The 20,920-nt window shown below is 40.3% G+C and overlaps 2 protein-coding genes across 7 annotated transcripts in view; both read right to left on the reverse strand.

Moving 5' to 3' along the window:
- The window catches only part of CTTN (cortactin), a 28,383-nt gene extending 11,795 nt beyond the window's left edge, over positions 1-16,588 (reverse strand). The window contains exons 1-11 of one of the 3 annotated variants that reach the window (XM_087742696.1): positions 16,433-16,588; positions 12,884-12,967; positions 12,371-12,444; positions 10,875-11,004; positions 7,306-7,416; positions 6,561-6,615; positions 5,924-6,034; positions 4,964-5,074; positions 4,218-4,328; positions 2,870-2,980; positions 1,072-1,127 (exon numbers count right to left, since the gene is read on the reverse strand). In XM_087742696.1, coding sequence (XP_087598822.1) covers positions 1,072-1,127; positions 2,870-2,980; positions 4,218-4,328; positions 4,964-5,074; positions 5,924-6,034; positions 6,561-6,615; positions 7,306-7,416; positions 10,875-11,004; positions 12,371-12,444; positions 12,884-12,967 — 954 coding nt within the window. In that variant the 5' untranslated portion in view covers positions 16,433-16,588. Of the gene's footprint in view, positions 1-1,071; positions 1,128-2,869; positions 2,981-4,217; positions 4,329-4,963; positions 5,075-5,923; positions 6,035-6,560; positions 6,616-7,305; positions 7,417-10,874; positions 11,005-12,370; positions 12,445-12,883; positions 12,995-16,432 lie in introns of those variants that run through there. The other 2 variants (XM_087742707.1, XM_009461387.2) reach the window with 2 other exon arrangements.
- Positions 16,589-19,373: 2,785 nt separating this feature from the next.
- PPFIA1 (PPFI scaffold protein A1) overlaps positions 19,374-20,920 on the reverse strand; it is a 61,588-nt gene continuing 60,041 nt past the window's right edge. For all 4 annotated transcript variants that reach the window (XM_087742723.1, XM_009461389.2, XM_087742737.1 and 1 more), the window contains one exon: positions 19,374-20,859. The gene's annotated coding sequence lies outside the window, so the exon portion shown is untranslated. The remainder of the gene's footprint in view (positions 20,860-20,920) is intronic.

The following is a 20,920-nucleotide window of genomic DNA, read 5'->3' on the forward strand; positions in this document are numbered from 1 at the left end:
GACATTCAGACAGCTTCAATCTGTGACATTTTATTATGACATTGCCCCTATGGCTTTTTTCAGAACACCAGAACAAAATCAGGAAGAATCAACACTTGATTCTTTCTTCCACAAATGGAATAATCCTTTCTGTAAGTCAAACTATATAAGAATTAATCTTCAGGGACAGATTTAAACACATTAAATTCTATTAATTAAAAAAACGTAGTTTACGAACAGATGACTCATCAGAACTAAAAATGAGGCAATGTCCTAAACATTTGTTTAGCTGTTGCTGTTCTAATCCACATTGTGCAGGATTTCTACCACGGTAAAAGCGTCCAGTTCCCTTCAAGAAGCAGATATTGTTAAAACAGAGGGAGTATTTTGAGAACAGTATTCAAAATACAAGGTTTATTTTTTAAATGAATGGTCTTGAGTCCTGAAGCCACAAGTAAAAAAATCCTACTGACTTTCAAACTCCTCTACTTTCTCACTTTTAAATGTCCTACACAAAGCTGAGAGCAAATTTATTCAGTAGCTAAATCTCAGTGAGGACTTTTTAATCTTCTAGCTTTCCAAATTTAAAAATGGAGAGGTAGAAAGGGGGTATCAGCTGCCCTATCTTTCACTGTTACAGAATACTAAAACAAATTCTCCTAAAGAGAAGGTCCCTGATAATCAAAGTAGGCAAAGCTGGTAGATACCAGACACCTATTTTAAGCAGTTCGCTAAAAGGATATCCTCAAGGTACAAGCCATTAGCTAGTTGTTAGAAGACATGACTGAAATTGTGGAATTAATGGATTTTCTCATTCCTTCATATAAATGTTGCTATTCTTTCATATCCATGCTTTAGTTTTCCCCACTTATATATATATATACACTACACATATGTACACACATACAGGTGTGTATAAACTGGCATCAGCTCTGTGTGTATAAACTTGCATGTATAAAGATTTAGAAAGGCACAGAACTCTACTGTTAGACTGGAGAAGTACCCAGAAACAGAGTTGAACAGTACAGATCTAACCAGACTATTTTGTATCCCTACAGACTACTTATGTCACGGGTCTTTTAAGCAACTTACCTTATCCATCCGATCTTTCTGTACACCATACTTCCCACCAAATCCTTTCGAATAATCTAAAAGCAGCATAAAAAGGTTAGAGTAGGAAGCTTGTTGTCCCTCCTATCTTTCTGCCAAATGCAAATAGCCATTTCAAATGCAAATAGCCATTTCAGCCGCATGCAGAGATACAGTGACAGCCGCCAAAGAAAATGCAACTTGTTTTTTGATGCAGAAAGGATACATAACTGCAAGAGCCTTCAGGTACGCCAGCAGATGACAGATTGTGGGCCACATGCATTCTCTGAGTAAACATTAAGCTGAGGACTGATAAGGTATCAAGCAAGGAATAAGGGATGAGCCCTTCTAATGCATCACTTCTGTAACACAGCCTTTCACAGCACCAATTCTTAGCCCTCTGCAGTAATCATATAACCTAAGCCATTTTGCTTTGCTCAAAGGAGCGATATCCAGTCTTCGGTGACCACAGAGGTGTTTTTTTCTCTTTAACTTGGTAAATTCTATGAATGGTAGGAAAATATAACAAATTGCTCATTCCAGTGGATTTGGTCGTGATAGTCAACTGATGAACATTAAAGTCATTGGTTATAACTCCTGCTCTACATATGGAAAGGGGCAATTCCACAAGTCAGCACGAGCCTGCAACAACTCACCACCGCAGAAATGGGGTGGCCATGCTATTCCGTAGCACCCCAGAGCTGCACGCTCTTACTCTCACCTGATGCTGACTCTAGCACTTTTTATACTCCAAGATCAGTTTAACTCACTAGTGGCACTAACAAGAAAAGCAACAAACCAACCCTAAAAAGGGTAGCTTTCTGCTCTTTCTAGTGAGTTGTACTCAGAGAAATGTCTGACGAGCACCAGAGCCAGCACAACAGAAGCAGCAAGAGTGTGTGGCTGGAAAAACACCTCCTTCTGGTGGCAGTGAGCTGTAGGAATGTGCCCTTAGACTCTGTAAATGGACAGGCTTTCCTATACGTCCCTGGAATACAATTACAATGCCTCCTTTTCCTCTCAGCCCCAAAACCCTAGCCAGCTATTTTACTGTTTGTACTTGGGCTCTGCTAAGGCACATCTGACACTCTAAAAGTTTGAATTTGTGTCACTGTAGCACAGAAAAATATTTGCTATCAGAATGAACAACCTCATTTTCTTCAGCTTTGTATATATTTTCAGCCAGAATAAATATACTACACTTACATTTTCCTGATCCAGACTTCTCACTTTAAGATAACGGAAAACCAGGAATTCATGGTTTGTACCCCAACTATTTCACAATGAATAAAGAGAGCATTATAACAGTATTTGCTCACCCAAGAACCACAAACATTCCCTACTTCTTATTTTAAAGACTACAATCATTTTAAAATGATCTTGCCATAACCCATTGCTTGTTAACGGTTACATGCATGGTCCTTATCTGAATATTTTTCCACCAATTTGTCCAGGCAAAACTTCACATTTAAACTCTAAAACTGGTAAGCACGACGTCATTAACATCATACTAATAATACTAGACATACTAATGTCATTATTATCACACTGTATGTATAGCTATTAACTAAATGCATAATGTTGTAGAGCTGTTAACTAAACATTGGGTATCTGTTTCCTGAATACAGGCTTGCTTTATGTAACATTTTAAGAGTAAAATGGAAGAACGTTGCTAGATCATGTAGGAATAGAAGCGCAAGAAAGTGTCTGCACATTACTAGCATCAATCTACTCAGACAACTATCTAAGACTGTGTGAGAAGTGGCTGCACTGTTAAGAAAGTAACAAGTGAAAACGGTGCCTTGTTGAGATTCATGCTTGGCTAGTTTCTCCTTGTAATCAAACCCCACAGCAGATGGGTCCTGCCTTTCTGTCTGTACACCAAATTTCCCTCCGAAACCACTCTTATAGTCTGAAAAAGCCACATGTGATAAATTAAAATGAAGGGAGGAAAATAAAGAAGTTTAGTCAGAGACACTGAAAATAATTTATTTTGCAGTATTTCTCAATTACCAATAATTTGGGATTGTGAAAAAAAAAACTCAATACACTTTTGTAAGAGTAAATTCAAAAGAAGTTGCCACTTGAGATTAAGAAGAGGTCAACGTGATTTATCAGATGTAAGAACACCATTCTGAAGTCACAGAAAAAAGCACTTCTCAACATTTTTCATACATACTGCATAATGCACTTGCATTTGATCAACATTATGAACACAAACACACACTTCTTATATTCACCAAAACAAGATACAAAAGGATACAACAGAATAAAATGAGCTTCCTTCATTAGCGTGGTTAACATTTGTACACTACAGATCTGACTTTTAAAGAGGTGTTAAAATAGGGTCCACAGAGACTATCCTTCAGATATTCCTACACAGCACTGTTTAAAGGAAGAAGGAATATTCCTGCTGCCGTACAGCTTGAGGAAAAAAAGCTCTCAGCTAAGAGCTATGACTGCTGCCTTAGGACAGCCATTTTATTATATGGTATAAAATCAGGGCACAAAAAAAAGGGCTTCAGGTAATCCTCTCACAACAAATCTGCTGGACCATACAACAGAACAATATTCTGAGGACCACTTTTAATGTCTTTAATTTTAAAAATAAAAATTAATTTCTTTAAGTTAGAGTGGTGACAGGCAGTGGGCTCAGGACAATCGTTATTTTGCCACTTTTCTTCTGGGTACCAGTATTTCATAGGAATAGGTACCTCACAGGCAATGAGAAAAAACAGCGTTAGATATTAGATTTCCCCCACGTGAAAACAGGGGTATACATAACAGACACCAGAAAAGGGAGATTATTTGTGGAAAGTACAAAGAAATTGCTAATTTGTGGTTTGCACAACTCAACTGAAAAAGGAAAAAAATAATCCAGGCTACCTGCAGACTCATAAAGCTTCTCCACTGAGAACTCATCACTAAGTCGGAACTTTCAGGGAGTCAGTATCACATGTGTTAAACCTGCTTTGCAGACACCAGTACAACCAATACACAGAAATCATTCAGACACAGAAAAAGGAGATTCATGTCAGCTACTGTGACGTTGTGGCCAACGATACCAGGGAGGAGGGTCCACACAGGGAAAAGAAAAGTCAAAATGAGAGAAGTCAGAAAGACTGGGAAAGAATTGTGAACTGATATACCTTTCTGGGATTCATGAAGCTGCACTTTCTCCTGGTGATCCCAGCCAAGTGCACATTTGTCTTGTCTGTCTGTCTGCACTCCAAACTTGCCTCCAAACCCCTTTACATAATCTGTATGCATGAAGTTTCAGAAAACATTATTGCAGTTTATGACTGTAAACAGTATTTAACAAAAAAACAGTAACATGGTATGGGATAAGCTGCCCTGTCATTAACGATACTATCTTACACTCTTTTTTCCTCCTGCTACGCTACTTCAACAGAGGGGAAGGATACCCACTCAGTAACTAGGATCACGATGCAAGGAAGCACCACAAATCCAGTGAAGACTACAGCATACAGACTCAGTAATATTCTGAGATTTGAAGAATTTGATGCACTTTCCACCTAAAGCCATTAACACACACACACATATATATGAATGTGCAACGTAGATATATAAATAATGAAGGACTTGATATTACCTCTGAATACCATAGATCTGTGCAATTATATATTTATTCCAATATTTGTTTTCAATTTATTTCAATAACATCCATATGGACATAAGGTCCCTTGGAAATCAGATTGTGAAACTCAGGGACAGTTTACAATGCCTTCCTTTTCATTTACGGGAAATAAAAATCTGCATACACAAAGGGCAAACACACATTTACCACAAAGAAAAAACCCAAATGAAATATTCTTTTGCAGGTTTAAAAGGTGGATTGATTTGAACTAGTATTTTTAAATAAGATAATAAAAACCTTTCTGTGATTCATGTTTTTCCGTTTTGCCTTGATATTCAAAGCCAACAGCACTTTTGTCCACTTTGTCCTTGTCAACACCATATTTACCACCAAAGCCCTTGGAATAATCTAGAGATAAGAGTGAAGAATTTTGTTTGTAAGTGTTCAATAACAAAATATTACCTTGAAAAATTGTGATAATCAGACCTGCTACATTACGTTACGTTTTAAAAGAAGCACTGACATCCCCAGTTAATCTCGATTGCAGACACTGAAGTCATAAATTCTTCAGAATACATTGTCTCAGGATGGAGAAGAAAATAGCATCATATGCAGTTCAACTGCTGGGCAATATCAGCAATTCTGCTACTTGACTCCTTGATAAAATTCTTAAGACAGTTATAGCAAAGTGAACTTCAAAAACCATGTCAGCAACAGCCTGGATGCTTTTAAACAAACACCCCCTTCTTCACTTTAGCATTTCTACAGTGCAAACATTTCTTTGAGATAAACAGAAAACAGATGGCAAAAATGTCAAAAATTTTCAATAAAATGGTCGATTTTTGATCAGATATTCCTGGAAACCTGATTAGCAACACAATACTAACTCTAAACACTACTAACTCTGATAAATGTTTTAATCTACAAACAGCTGATTCTTTCAGAAACCCTTCTCTGTTGCGGTTAAACTGCTTATAGTCTTAATCTACAGCTTTTCAAAAGAAGTTGCAAAAAACCTCCAAACCTGTGTGCCCTGCTTTCAAAGTAATGGCAGTTGGATCATCAGTCAAAAGCAGTCAGAACCTATGTTTTAGGTTCCTTTTTGAGAAGTCAAAGTTTTCGGCAATGTAACTTCTATTCAGTGTTAACTTTCAGCAGGAGTGCAACAGATGTAAAAAATTAGTATTTTACAACACTACCTATCATGAATGCTTACTACATCGGAGTAAGAACCCAGCAACATGTGTGTCTACTCACCCTTCTGTGACTCGTGTTTCTCAGTTTTACCCTGGTAATCAAACCCCACCGCACTCTTGTCCACTCTGTCAGCCTGTACTCCGTATTTTCCGCCAAAACCACTTGAGTAGTCTGCATTGAGAGTAAAGCACAATAAAAATGAAATTAAGAAGCTTTTAATAGAAACATCATATCCTAGCAATTGAGGAGAAAAAAAAAGTTATTTCAGAACTGAAATATAATTCTTCAGCGTACAAAATGAAGTTTAATTTTAAACACAGAAAATAAGATGGACAACAGTCCTGTAGTTTATGACGGTTCCTCTTAAATCTACTCCCTGTTTCCAACAGGGTGCAATACAGCAAAGAACAACTCCCAGTCTTTCTAAAATGTCCTTGAACCTCACTTCTAAAAGAAAAGTAAGATTCAAGATGACAGGCTATTTCCTTGTCTTAAAAACTCATCAACTCATGAAATTGCTTTGAAATTCATTTTTTCATCTTCTCTCCCACCCAAACCCCTCAACATTTGATTCATTGAGAACGGCATGTGGAGGCCTCACTAAACAACGTCTTTTACAAACAGTGAAAGAACAGAGATCTGATCTATGATTTATAAAAAATGTGTGTCTACAGAGGCAACCACCTCACCACTTTACCTTTTTGGGAGGCATGCTTCTCAGTTTTCCCCTGATATTCAAACCCAACAGCTGACTGGAAGAGAAATAAAATTGCATGTGTGACAGAGTTAGATATTAGTAGAAAAACTGCATGCACTTCGGTGGACAAACAGCACGGAAAGTTCCTGTGTCTTTCCATACTTCTCTGACCTTCTTGATCAGGAGCAAAAATACCTAATTAACTTATAGGCCATACTCATTTACATGATAATTTAGTACATGTATTCATGGCAAGGGTTTTTGTCATCCCTTGCCAAAGCAAATTGTACTAGCAACATTGCCAGGCTCAGCAATTCAGTACAACAGGAATTCACCATTTCCACGCAGGGGTTGTTACACAGTCTTGGAACAGGACGCCAGTTATCCTGCCCAGTAGCTCCTGTTGCGATACAGGACAAACCATCCCCCAAATACCTCCTTCTGTAGCATTCATGCTGATTTTATCCTCATCAAAGAACACAGCCTGGCTAAAAGGCATAGTTTAACATCTCTTTTCAGTTTTCTTTTCAACTCAACTCGATTTCTCATAAGGGCTTTTTTCTGTTTTGCTTTAAACAGGAATTTATCTCCGTAACAGTCAGTATTAGTTTACTGCTAAGCTTCAAATACAGCAGAAAGAGCAGACCACACCAGCATTTTAAGATATTGGAATTTTTCAGCTGTACGTACAAAATGAAAAACTCAACTACACTGAGCACGTGCAGTACAAGATGAAATGGCTTACCTGGTCAACTCTATCGGTTTGTACTCCAAACTTGCCACCAAACCCTTTCACCGAGTCCACTTGGGAGCAATGCTTAGAAAGCTTGGATTGATATTCATGTCCAACAGCTGACTAAAAGAAATTGGAAAGTTCAGAAACAGGCAGCACTTCTATACAGTTCTGTATGCAAGAGAAAACACTGCAACCAAGTAACGTGAGGATAAGCTTCGTTACAAACATGCATCACTGCCACTCCTCCTGTTGAAACTAACTTCCTTGGAAGTTGCTGCTCACGTGAGAAGCCTTTACAAGACGGTCGCCATGCTACCAATGCAGCCTCGGCAAGGGAAGTGCCAAGAAAGAGTCTGACAGCAATGACTGTATTTTATAAAGAATGTTTTATGCTCTATATTTTTACTTCAAAACCACAGGAATGAAAACAAGAAAGATACAGATGGGATCTTGTTGGCGTTCACGCAGGATATAAAATAATGATTAGTTCCAGATAAAATACACAGCCTTGTATTTAGACACATAGCTACAGATCTGTTTTAGCTGATATTAGACTTCAACCAAATACAACTACAGCTAGGTTTTCCATTGACATTCTTTTAAGGAGGCACCCTGATCTTCAGCATAAATCCAAATAAGGTATCTCCTCTCTATACTTTCTCCTCACTTGCAAAATGGCACTGCAACATGAAGCGGTGCATCCACATCAAGACAGAGCTCCCATGCCAAAGGCATCCCAGCCCTGCAGTCTCCAATTTGAGCCTGTCCCTGGAACCCAAGCTGAACACAGCAAGCCGAGGTGCAGTTACATCACACTGGCACTGGCTTCAGGTAAGACACAAGGATATGTAATTACACACCTGAAAGTACATTGAGATAGCGTTTGCTAGTGTTACACTAACCTAGTGCTAGGATACCCTTCTACATCCTGGAATCAACGTTAGAGCCTAGCACCTTGATGGGTGCTGCATAGCATAGCCAAAAAATGGTTTTTTCTTGTCCAGTGCCAAAACGGAGCACTGGCCACAGCAACTTGCAATTTGCCACTTTAACATTTGAATACGTTGCTCAAATGCATACAGTTCCTGTCAGAGGCAGAAAAAGACGACCCTATAACCTGCAGCACGCAGCCGTGTCCAGATTGAGAGGCTGCACCCTCTGACAAGCACCTCTCCTGACTCAGCACCACCACCTGCAGCACCGCAGGTTCCAGCACCAGTCCCTGTGCGCGGGGCAGTCGGCATCTGCGGCTGCAGGAGAGCACCCTCCAAGCACCTGCCCCAAGCTCTGACCTTTGAGGAATGAGAAACTGCTTATCTCGTACCAGCAGCAGGCAGCTGGACCAAGGTGAATTAATTTGAGGACACAAGGTGTCTAGAAACCGTAAGTAACTTGGCTTTTAGAGGTGCTGGGGGGGAACATTCCCATCACTGAGGAAAGCAAAACATTACCGCACCTAATGGCTGAAGTAATTGCCAGGTAACAGAATAAGGATGTCAATAATAGGACATTACCTTAACTTACAAGCAATATACAAGCTCCTTCCTTTTCCTGACTGAAACAGTCATACTCCTGTTCATTTTGCAGATGTTCCATAGCAGAGTAACTGTTAAATGGGACAGAAAAGGCTCCTACCTCCCTTTCTTCTTCCCGTTACCCATTACATTTATGGAAGACATGCTCTGAAAATCCTAGGTTTTGTGTGGTTTTACATGATCCCTCTTTTGTTATGCCAACTGAGGTAGGTAAGGTTTAAGCACGTTGTTCTCTTTATGTGGTACCAGAACTTTCTGCATTTCATCAAATCCCAAGCACTGCAACACATTCCTTTTTAGAAAAGACTTAGAAAAAGATTTTTCTTGGAAATCTGTGTTTCGGAGTAAATCGCCCTCCTAATTCCTCAGCACAATACTCTGCTACATTTTACATCAGTTATGGAGGTCTGGCATATCAAATGATGGAACTGTTCATTTTAAGTCAGCATCAAGGTTTTGTCCTAAATGCAGCAAAAACCTGCACCATCAACAACGCTGCATCAACAACTCAGTTACTTCAGGTGAGTCAAGCCTTAATACCAGCACACCTGCACAGAGCCACAGATACCTGTGAAGGAGAGATCTCAGTGATAAGGTTTTAGAACTATAGTTACAAGGAAGAAAGCTTTATTAAAAAAATAAATTATGAACGTCTCCTGCCATCAGTATCAGTCAGATGGGCATGACCATCATGTTTTTCCTGATGATTAATTCTGGCCTACAAGAAACTTTACTCACTTTTGTTTCTTTCTTTTTTCACATGGACACAGGTGAGGGATAAACTGCTGACACTAGAGAGCTACGCAGCGGCAGAACAGGCCTAATGGTTGAATCTGCTCAGCAATTCCTTTCTCATATTCAAAGGTTAGTTTAGACTATTTCAAAGGCCCATTGAGAATTATGCAGCAATTTACTCTGGAATACAGGAATTCAGCAAAAATTTAAGGCTGTCAAATTAGTAGAAAAGAAAGAGAGAGAAAGAGAGAGAAAGAGAGAGAAAGAGAGAGAAAGAGAGAGAAAGAGAGAGAAAGAGAGAGAAAGAGAGAGAAAGAGAGAGAAAGAGAGAGAAAGAGAGAGAAAGAGAGAGAAAGAGAGAGAAAGAGAGAGAAAGAGAGAGAAAGAGAAATCATTCTTATTCAGGAAACAGTTTGGCTCTTATTTTAACAGAGTACATGAAAGAAACTAGCCAGAAGTTGATATGCCTGTCTAATTATCACATAGCTAATGGAATCACTACTTTTGTTAATAGAGTGTAATTGAAACAGCCATCAAGTCCTTATGTAAAACATTACCATCTGACTGAAGTACAATGATTTTTTCAATACTTGGATTACTTGTCACTGTTCACAGTTTACCACTGTTTGAGAGCTGCCCTCTAATTTAAAAGCAGAAGCACACTCTTTTCTTCATTCTTTGACAACCTCTATATGCTGGCATATATATATACATATATATATATAAAAAAATATAAAAGAGCTGGCACGGCATCGAAATAAAAACAATACTGGATTTATTAATGCATGAAGTACTTCCTTAATTTAGAAATACACTTTTAGAAACCTGAATCTTGACTCCAGGGGAATCCACCCAGGACATAAGCAAGTATACTTGCTCTAAAGACAGAGCAAGCATCAAAAACATGTGGGGCTACTGCACATCCCAGAACTTCTCCTCATCATTCACAGATGCCTAATTTGCCACCTGAAATACTTGTTCCTGATGCTTCAGGTACTTTAGTTCAATTCTTTCTGTAGGAGCATCTTGATTTAATTACGGAACAGACCACAATGGCCTGACAGATTTGGGTAATAGTGGTTACAAGTGTTCTTGTTCGAGCACTGTAACAGCGACGCTTCTGCCCTCAAAATGAGCCACCACTGTATATAGCTTATGCCATGATCTGAGCTTCTGCGTCTCCAAAGTTAGCAAAGTTGGAATAACTTTGCACCTTCAACAAGCTTAACTCACATATATAGTTGTGCTGGCAACCGGCAAGGCAAGGTGAGGCTTACATCATCATCCCAGGAAAGCACTCATACTTACTTTATCCATGCGATCTTGTTCAACGCCAAATTTCCCTCCATAGCCATGGGAAGCTTTTGGTCCTGTTTCAAGCTCCTTCTCTTTGAGGTTCTGGTGTTCTTGGAATACGTTCTCTCTCAGCTGATGAATACTTTAAAGACAGTAATTAAGCAGCAAGTTTTACTAAGAAAGTTTCAGAAGATAACTTCAAAAAGATGCAAAATAAAAAGATGATAAAAATATCATCTTAATTAAAAGTTGGAGAACTTGTATTTTTCAAGCCCTTTCCATTTTTTCAATGCACAGAGCACTTCATTCGTATTCTACGAAACAAAATTTATTCCACTGCAAAACACTGTCTAAAAAAAAAAACCCAGAGAGCATTGGTTTTAAGACTAACGTGGAAGGGTATTTTGCTATTTGAACAATCAACTACCTAGAATTTATGTGTCTGAAACATACTTTCTTCTCATGTCCTAATTTCAGTTCTTTCCAACGCTTTTTATTTGGATGGCAACTTTTCAGAATAGGGATCATCTCTTATCATACAGTCCCTATGGTAACGGGACTCTAATTCTAACTCAGCATTCTGGACACAACTGTAATGCAAAATAAGGAGACATGCACCTCTTCTTCCCCAAGTGTTCCCTGGCAATACGCAGGAATTGAACTTACGGTAGTGCAGGCTACATACAAGAAGGACAAATCAAGATGGTAATCTGTACCTTAAAACACTTTCCACCCGAGTTTAAAGCTTCCTCAGGCGTAATTCAGCCAGTAGGCGTCCCCACTGCACTCCAAATAGGGCAGAATAAAATTGAGCCCTGAGGTAAACCGCATAGTTCAGTCTCTCCCCGTTCACAACAATGGTGACATTTATTCTTAGCTTTATACCACGAGGGCTGATGTCCCAGCAATACACAAGCAAAACCAAAATGAGCATCACAATCACAGATTTCCTGAAACTGCTTTAAAGTTAAGTCTTAGCCACTTTTCGTAAGAAGTATGGGATTCAGCAGATGGATCATTTCAGTCTCACATAGCCCTCTGCGATGCATTCATTTGCTTTTCTGCCAGAGGGCTCAATTTATTACTTTGCCAGAATTTTTATGAGTTTGATAGCAGTTTACTAAGCAAAGCCTAAGAATTAAGGAACCAAATGTATCCTTAAAGTACCAAACTGGAGCTGCTCAGGTCACCCAACACAAACTTCTCCCCTCGCAGTACTGGCCCTTGCACCAAAACAGAACAAAGAAACTTTCCAGACATAAAGAGGCGGGAAAAAATAACATTTCCAGTTACAAAGAAAGATTTAGGAGTCCCTGCACCACATTTCAGATCTTAATTTCAAATCTGAAGATACTAACATATTTGAAAGACGAGCAATCTGGCAAATAATCAGTCTTCTACAGAGACTCGTTTTAATTATGAAGATACAAGTAACCGAGAACATGAGTTGATTAAAAGTCGCCTGGGACTGTGACTTATTAATACATTTAAAAAGAGAGCTGCTTTACTTGATGTGCTCTTGATGGCCGGATCCCTTCACAGTTTTAGCTCCCCAGCGCTGTTCTTTCTCGCTCACATCATTCTGCAAAGGACACACATAAAAAGAGTTAAAAACCCAAAGACATTCCTAGTTATCTGCACTTTAGAGTTGACAGCAAAAGCCTTCAGCTGTCAGTGAGATCAGAAGAATTAGAAAAGCAGTTAAGACCACCTTCACTTCTCTTCTGCTGCAAGCCCTGTGCTTTGTCCATTGCTGAAATGCACGGAGCACACATTCAGCCCCAAGAAGCTGCTGCTTCTTGACGCAAATCTCTTCCGTACAGACTTCCTTGCAGTACCCAGCCAAGAAAAGGTAGTTTTGTTAATCACTCGCAAGCACAAACCCTGAATTCTCCCTCCTTCCAGGAACTTGCTCCTATCTGTTCATTTTGCTGAGACATAGCCCCCGCCCTGAAGAATTACTCTTTAACTAGCGTTACATAACACACTTCTGCTGAGTCAATAAAATTCAAAAGCCGTACCACAAAATCAGGATCCGTCTCCCAGTCATCAGCTCCGTCATCCTGATTGACAGAAATGGTGTGGCCTGCAGTAGCCTTCCACATCTGCAACACCATCAGAAGCAGCACTGTCACACTCCCGTTACATGTCAACGCGTTGTATGTTATGTGTAAGTTGATGGAGACACAATCCAAAATTCTCAAAGTATGTTATTTAACCACATAAACAGAGGCTATATTTGCAGTGTAAGTAGATTTGACCATTGGCTCCTAGGCTGCCTTCTCAAGCGGGCTTGAAAACCCCTTTTAGTTTTCCTGTTGGCACTGCAAAAAGGTTAGGAGCAATCACTGACATGATTTCAAAGAGAACAAGGAAGTCTTTCCTTGCCCAAATTAATATGTCTTTTCTTCATTCGCTGCACTGAAAGACTTCTCTTCAAAGAGGTCTCCAAACCAACATCCACTTCCGAAGACTGTCACTAATTCTAGATCTGATGCATATATTTAAGGCATAGGAATAGTTGTTTTTTTCCCCAGCCATTGTTAATGATGAGCACGATATTGTTTATTAGGCAGTATAACCTATGTTTCCTCTGTTGTGTAATGAGTTTCAGCATTATGAAAGAAACTCAAACAACTATAAGAATTTGCATGCAATGTAGACATTAGTCCACCTGCCTGCAACAACAGAGTAGAAGAGTTACTGGGTTTCCCAGATAATCCCTTGTAAAATACATACACAAACTCAAGTGTCTTGTCTGACTTTCAGGAGAAACAGAGAGCGAGTGCTGGCGTACTGACAGCATGAAGCAAAACTCATAAAAAGGCAAGCAATAACATCTAGAAACAACATTCAGCACAAGTGGCTAATGATTTTGGGCATCTCACTTTCTGGAAACCTTATCCTCAGTGGAGTAACAAGTTGGACACTTTTAATTAACGCTTTGGAGCATGACTAGTGAGCAGAATACCTGACCTGCCTAGTCCTAGTAGCTGTATTTTATACCCTTTATTCTAGGTAAATCAAAACAAATAACTTCTAAAAAGCAAAACAAAAAGAACAAAAAAAGCTTTGGGTTCTCCCAGCTTTTTCAGGTACATAAGTCACAGGAAGGATTTATTTTCTTCATCACTATTCCACTAGAGTTCAGTTCTTTAACATACCATCATTCTGTCCACTTACCTTTATCTTTCTAATTAAGAACAGATTATAAGGATGATTATCATGGACTACTTCCTTCACTCAAGCAGAATTCAGTAGGTGGAATGAAAACTCCCTTTCAAATGCAAAACTAATAATCCATCGGTAAAGTGCACAGAGAAAAAAAACACCGCTTGCTCTATAGCCTGACAGAATAAACCGACAAGCCAGTTTTATGGAGCATTGCAGAAATTTCAGGACTGGTAACAAGAACAAAAGCAACTGAAAAATTGGTGGTTAAACACCAAGGTGGCAAATGACTGAGCGGCCTGGAAGGAGGCTGTAAGAGCAGAGCAGGTGACATCCTGACACGGTAGCAGCACATTTTCCCTTCTGCTTCTTCAGGTCTCCCATCTCCAAATTCCTATGGCAATTAAGGAACTAGCATTTATTAAATTACTTAATATCCAGAAAACTTACAAGACTACATGTTTATAATAAAAACCTTTAGTACGTTGGTATTTTATCATTCTCCTTAGAACATCCTGATTAAAGGCTTCTCTCACGCGATCATGTCTCGGGTGCTCCTACTCTTCAGTTTGCCATGATGCCTTCAAATCAAATTTCTCACCAAAAAAAAAGCATTGGCAAGCAGCATCAAACCAGCTCAATAATGAAACTCGACGTGGGGTCCAAGTTCTAACTTTGCAACGAAACGCAAACCTATGGTCGCTCCCTTCATGCTGCACCACCCTGTGCAAATCACCTGAACTCCATTTCTAAACAAGAGCTGAAGCACAGGTACATCTACATATGGTTACTCTATGTATTAAGTTGGACGAAACACAACTTTTTCCCCCAAGTTGTTCAAGCATTAATTTGAATTTTTTTTTGTTTGTTTTGTGCATTCAGCTGTGCTTGGGCATTTAAAAGAACAAAAGCTAGATCCTTAAGTCTAGATTTCTCTGCTTCCTCCTCAAACTCTCACAAACAATAATGAAGGAAAGAAGGATTTCACACACACGCCCTTACAAAATCCAGAATCCACCACATTTCTTCCTAAATTATGCACATGAACGCCAACATTTTTCCACACCTCAACCCTGCATTCTCTAAAGTGAATTACAAAAGGGAGCAAAGCAGCCTAGTAACAAGGGATCTCAGGCAAGACCTCCGACTGCTGGTGGGGAGCTAACAGGAATAAGCCCGGTTTCCGCAGCAGCTTGCTATTCTAGCATCTCTTCCAAAGCAGAATGTGGAGAGATATGATCTATTTATGAGTCACTGACTCACATGGTCAAATTTTTGAAGGAAAAAGAAAACGCTACGGTTCAAACGCAAACTGAGGCTAAATATATGCTTTGAATGTATCTGGCCAGCTCTGCTCTTCACCGCTGTTATGACTAATCAGCGGTCACAGCATCCTACCCAGCACCTTTAGCGGCACCCTTGGGAACTCCCCTCTTCCCCAGGGCCTACGGACAAACTCCGGGAAGGAATAAAGGGGGATGCCAACGCTTTAAGCCCAGACACCCAAGCAGCAGCTTTAAGCCTACGCCAATGCTCGATGGAGGCACTGTGGACGCATCCTGGCCTGGCTACCTGCTGGGGACCGCAGCCTGGCCTGGCTACCTGCTGGGGACCGCAGCCTGGCCTGGCTACCTGCTGGGGACCGCAGCCTGGCCTGGCTACCTGCTGGGGACCGCAGCCTGGCCTGGCTACCTGCTGGGGACCGCAGCCTGGCCTGGCTACCTGCTGGGGACCGCAGCCTGCCCCGGCAGCTTGCCGCTCCCCCCCCCGGCAGCACCGTCGGGCACCAGAGAAAAAGGACATTGCAAGGAAATCCCTCTCTTCTGGGTACACGACGATAACCTCAGGCCCGACCTTCGCAGGCCACGGTGCGGCTCACCCCCTTTCCCCCTCACCACCACTGCCTTCTCCGAGCCCCCCGAGAGTCCTACAGCAGATGGTTGTTCTTCTTTCGAGTTACCAGCTCTGGGGCCTTTGAGCTACGGGCAGCTTTACAGAGTGTAACAAAAAAAGAAAAGAAAGAGACGGAGTCACGTAAGCCTGGCTCGGCCGTTCCCCACCAGAGCCACCGGCTGCCCGGGGCAGCGCCCTCCGGCCCCCTCAGGGAGCTGCGCGGGCAGAGGGCCGGGGAGAAGCCCCGCACCGGCCCGCAGGGCGGCCGGGCCTGCGGCGAGAGGCCGCGCCCCCCTCCCCGGCCCGGCAGGACCCCGGGCACGGCCGCACTCCCGGCCGGGCCGCCGCCGCCTTCCCCGGCCCGACAAAGCCGGCCGGCCCCCGCCGCCGGGGCTCTCCCGTCGCTCCGCGCCGCCGGTAAAGGGGGGCGTGGGGGGGCCGCCCCGCTCCTCCAGCGGGCAAAGCGGCACGGCGAAGCCCCCGCGCCCCCTCCCCGCCGCCCTTACGCTGCCGCCCGCCGGCTGCCGCCGCCTCCTCCTCCTCCGGCCGCCGCTGCCCTGGCTCCCCGCCGGCGCTTCCCGGGCTGGCGGCGGCGGCTGCTGCTGCAATTTCCGCTTCTCCCGAGCTCCCACTTCCTCTTCCCGCACGGCGGGGCGGCTCCAGGTGGGAAGGGGCCCGCCCCGCCCCGCCGCCCCCGCCCCCGCGCCGCGGGAGGCGGCTGCCGGCACGGCCGCGGGGGCGAGCACCGCCCAGGCTTAAAAAAAATAAAAGAGGAGGGGGAAGATACATCTATTTTAAAATCTATTTTGCAGCTGCTCCTTTCCCTATCGCTGGGGAGAGTTAGATGACCAAGCACTACTACTTCAAAAATGCACCGTCAGGAGTTTAAAAAAGGCCTGCAGCGGACTCGGTATCGTTCTGAACATTTTTTTTTTTTTTTTTTTTTTTTGGCATCTTAATACTCACTTTTGCACCGTCATCTTTTGGGAATTGCAACTACGCCATCCTGAGGGGTTTCCATCTCTTTATCAATGGGCAAAAGGTTCACATTTGCCTGTTCACGGGGTTATCTAAATTAAACAGATGCCAAAAGGAGAACAATGGGGTTTTAAAACACAGCCTTAGAACTTCAAGAGTTAATACTTGCCCACTATTTGTTTATATCTTATATATAAAAAAAAAAATCTAAGATATATAAATATATATATAAAAATATATATATTTGTTTATATCTGGGGAAACAGACTCAGATTTCTGGCAAAAAAACATTACAAATAAATATACACACTCAAACTGTAATAAACGGTAAGAGGGGAAAAAATCCAGGTGAACAGTTTCACTAGCTTTGGAGGGAGGAACACGACTTACTAATTCCCAGTCTTAGTGGGACAGCTTCCTCCAGTCACCTAAAGCCAAACGTAGTCAGTTCACAGTATAAATAGGCTCAATTAATTTTTTTCTGTATTCAACATAGGGTAATTTACCCTATAATCTGAATGTAGCATGTTTTAAAAATTGGCCTAAACTTACTCTTAAAGTCTGCTACAGGAGAAAGCAGGCTCGGAGAACCTTGATCCTTCTGGCATTACTTCTGGCTCTGTTGCTGTGCCCTTTTGGAGAGTCTTTACCTGTCCCTGTTTGCAGGTAGGAATACCAACCCCATTTATATATCACTTTTCATCCATCCATTCCTACATGCCATATAAAGCCACAAGGTGCTGCTACCTAAATTAGACTACAATTTTTTTGTTTTGCAAAAATTACTATTAACAAAAAATGAAATTAATAAAATTCAGAATAACTTGTTTAAGCAGTGCACCAAAACGACAACCCTGAAAATGGAATTATCAAGGGAAAAAACACTTTCCTTTTAAAGGCAAAGTAACTCTTCAGTTTCAACAAAAATATCACCCTTCAAATAACTCTTCAAACATAACATTGCGTCAATTTTTATTTACCTGAAAATTAATTTTGCTGACACCCCAATCTTTTGTCTACATAGTTCCAAGCATAAATTCTGCTTTGAACTACTTCCCATGTGCTCTGCTCCGAGTTCTGGCACGATAAATCACTACTGTCCGTAAGACACTGCAAAAGCAACTTGTCTTTTAATTCTACATCAGTTTGAAAGGAGAAAGATGAAGTTGTAACACCTGTTTTGAGATTCCCTGTCCTCTGAACATGCAAAAATCAGAAGTTTAAAGTTCTCTCAGATAATTCTCCCACCTCCTTATTGCAGATAAAAAGGGTTCTCACATTTTAAACCACGTAATTTTTATAGCACTCTTTCCAACTAAAGCCTTTAAAGACATTTGGGAATTTACAAAAAGTTGTATTTAACCAAGCTTCAAAGATTCCTGTAAAATATCCATATGCCTTTTACACATGCCCATGCACGTTTTTCTTTCCAAGGGGGGTTTATTAAAATTGAGTGAGAAGCGTTTTTCTCAGTTTCTCCGAGAGCTTTGCTGTATAATTCAGAAGGAAGTCAACACACAGTTTTGCCAGTTCGTGAAAGCTTTTTCTATTTCACTCATTTATTCTAGCTCTCATGTCAATTCCATTGTTCCATAACAGTTAAGGTTTTACAGCCTTAAAATAATAAACGTATTTTCTTTTCACATTTTACAAGTCTATTCCGCGTTGTTTTCACTTCTGAGAAGCAACAATACATGACTTTGAACACCTACTATCACATCAGTGACCAGAAACGTCTATGCAATTTTTTTCTAAACAGTGAAGTTCAGCTGAACAGTGAGTCAGGATCTCCTTCTGCAGTTTCATTTTAGCTTTTTCTAGAAAGATAGATTCTCTGAAAATATAAAAGAGACTGCAAATGATCAGATAGCAACTCATATAGACAAGCCAGACAAACAGAGATGCATTATTGAACAATGTTTAAAGCATCAATCACAATATTTCTCCATTCCATGCATTCCACAACCTGCTGTTGATCTAGAGGACATGATGAAATACGCTTCACTACTGCTTCGATTATTCTGTAAGTTTATCCTTCTGTCTTCTTTTCTACACAAGAAATGGTTTACAATATATGCAAATTGACATAAACAGCCCTATTGTGACCCAATTTTGTATTGGTTCCCTCGATTCCTATGTTTCTCCCCAAATATCATCATAGTCATAATCTCATTTTATTAACAAAGCAACCATTGCTGCTGTAGAAAGCAGCACTTCAATCTTCATCACGTGGACCAGAGTACACTGAAGTTGCGTGATAGTTTTTGTTACCGTTTTTTAGAAGTAAATCAGAGCTCTAACAACTAGTAGAAATAGGCAATAAAGCAGTTTTCTTATGAAAACTGGTTTTCAAAAACCGATTAACGCCTGTGAACTTGAACAATTCCAAAGAAAACATCACATCTAATGGGACACTTTTCTACTGGAGAAAAGTCATCATTTGAAACAAGATCTACAGGGCAGCACACAATCGTTAAGATGCTTTATTGACACTATCCACTCACCGCAAAAGTATCTGCCTGCATACAATTAGAGCTTAGCTTTTCAATAGTGTTTTATTGGCAGTGGAAAATGCATCAGTACTTTATTGAAAGAAAGCAATAAATAATACTGTGATAAAAATAGTTCAAAAGTAGACTGTACATATTGTTACATAATCTGAAAATACACAAAAGATTAATAGAAAAACAGAACAGTAACAATGAATTTCAGTTTTACAAGCAAGTTAAAAGTGGAAAACAAAATAAGAAAAAAAGACATGCTATATATATTGTTGCATAATAAATAATGCACCATCTGAACAGATTCTTGCTGGCTTTTTAATATGCCATTTGCAAGTGTTGGATACATTTTCTACTCACACAGTCCAAAATGGCTACAACCATCAAAACTGAAGTCTGGACAACTCTTTAGAACAAGTTTACAAAACACAAAAGATGACTTACATAAGAAAAGTAAGGCCTTTATTAGAAGTTGCACTGCTTTAGTTTTCAGCCCCTTGTACCTTCATCTTTCGCTACTCATTTGACAGGAGACTGCAGTGCTTCGTGATTGGTCCATTAAAACTACTTTCCCCAGCATCTTTCCACAAGTGTTTTCAATCAAACAGATCTAGGACAAAAACTCTCTGTGGCCTGTGGATTACGCCCAGGAATTATTTTGAAGTCTATCTTCCTCAGTTAAGGAAAAAAAAAAAAATAAAAAACAGTTCTCGGTTTATGGCTTGTTTTCAGTCACTGTGAAGATACGCTATACAAATACAGCAGAGAGTGTTATGACCGAGTCAATCACTTCTAAAACGTGTTCCGTAGTGTTATAGTTCCTCCCAGCATTTAAAACAAGTTATATTTTAAATAAAGACAAATTCCCACTACTTGACAAATCCTCTTTGTGGAAAGGTACAGTTCTGAAAAGAAGAACAATCATGTACCATACCTTCTACAACAACATATGCTTACCTGAAAAAAAGCTGGACTTGTTTTCAGATCTAAGCTAACATTTCCAAAAGACAAAATATATACTGCTTGGTGGCATGATACTTTTACAAAGGTATTAAAATCCTTTTCACCTTCAGTTTCATTATTAAAAAACAACGATAATTACAGTAACTGCATAATTTACAAAAACCCTATATTACTTATAGGGACATATACATACAAGCATTACAGTACATTCAGTTGGAAAGACTAAAATTAGAATAAAAAAATCAGCAATGATTTGATTTGTAGACTGAATAGAAACAGAAAAAGTAAGTAACTATATAAATGAGAAGACACATAAATATAAGAAACATTTAGATTCTAAAATATTTTCTCTATAGTACTCATGAATTTATTTGCTAATTAAAAACTCTGTAATAAAATATCTCAAAGTGTCCATTTCACAAGTATTAACAGGTTAAGGGTTCCAAATGTTCAAAATGCTGCATATCACCGGTAGAAATAGTGTGGGTAAACTGTAAAAACAACAAGAACAAACAAAAAACACACAAAAAATCCATTAGCAGTTTTTTTAAA

The sequence above is a fragment of the Nipponia nippon genome, unplaced genomic scaffold, assembly GCF_047370975.1.
Source record: "Nipponia nippon isolate SJK-2023a ecotype South Korea unplaced genomic scaffold, ASM4737097v1 scaffold_10, whole genome shotgun sequence".
Taxonomy (NCBI): Eukaryota; Metazoa; Chordata; class Aves; order Pelecaniformes; family Threskiornithidae; genus Nipponia; species Nipponia nippon.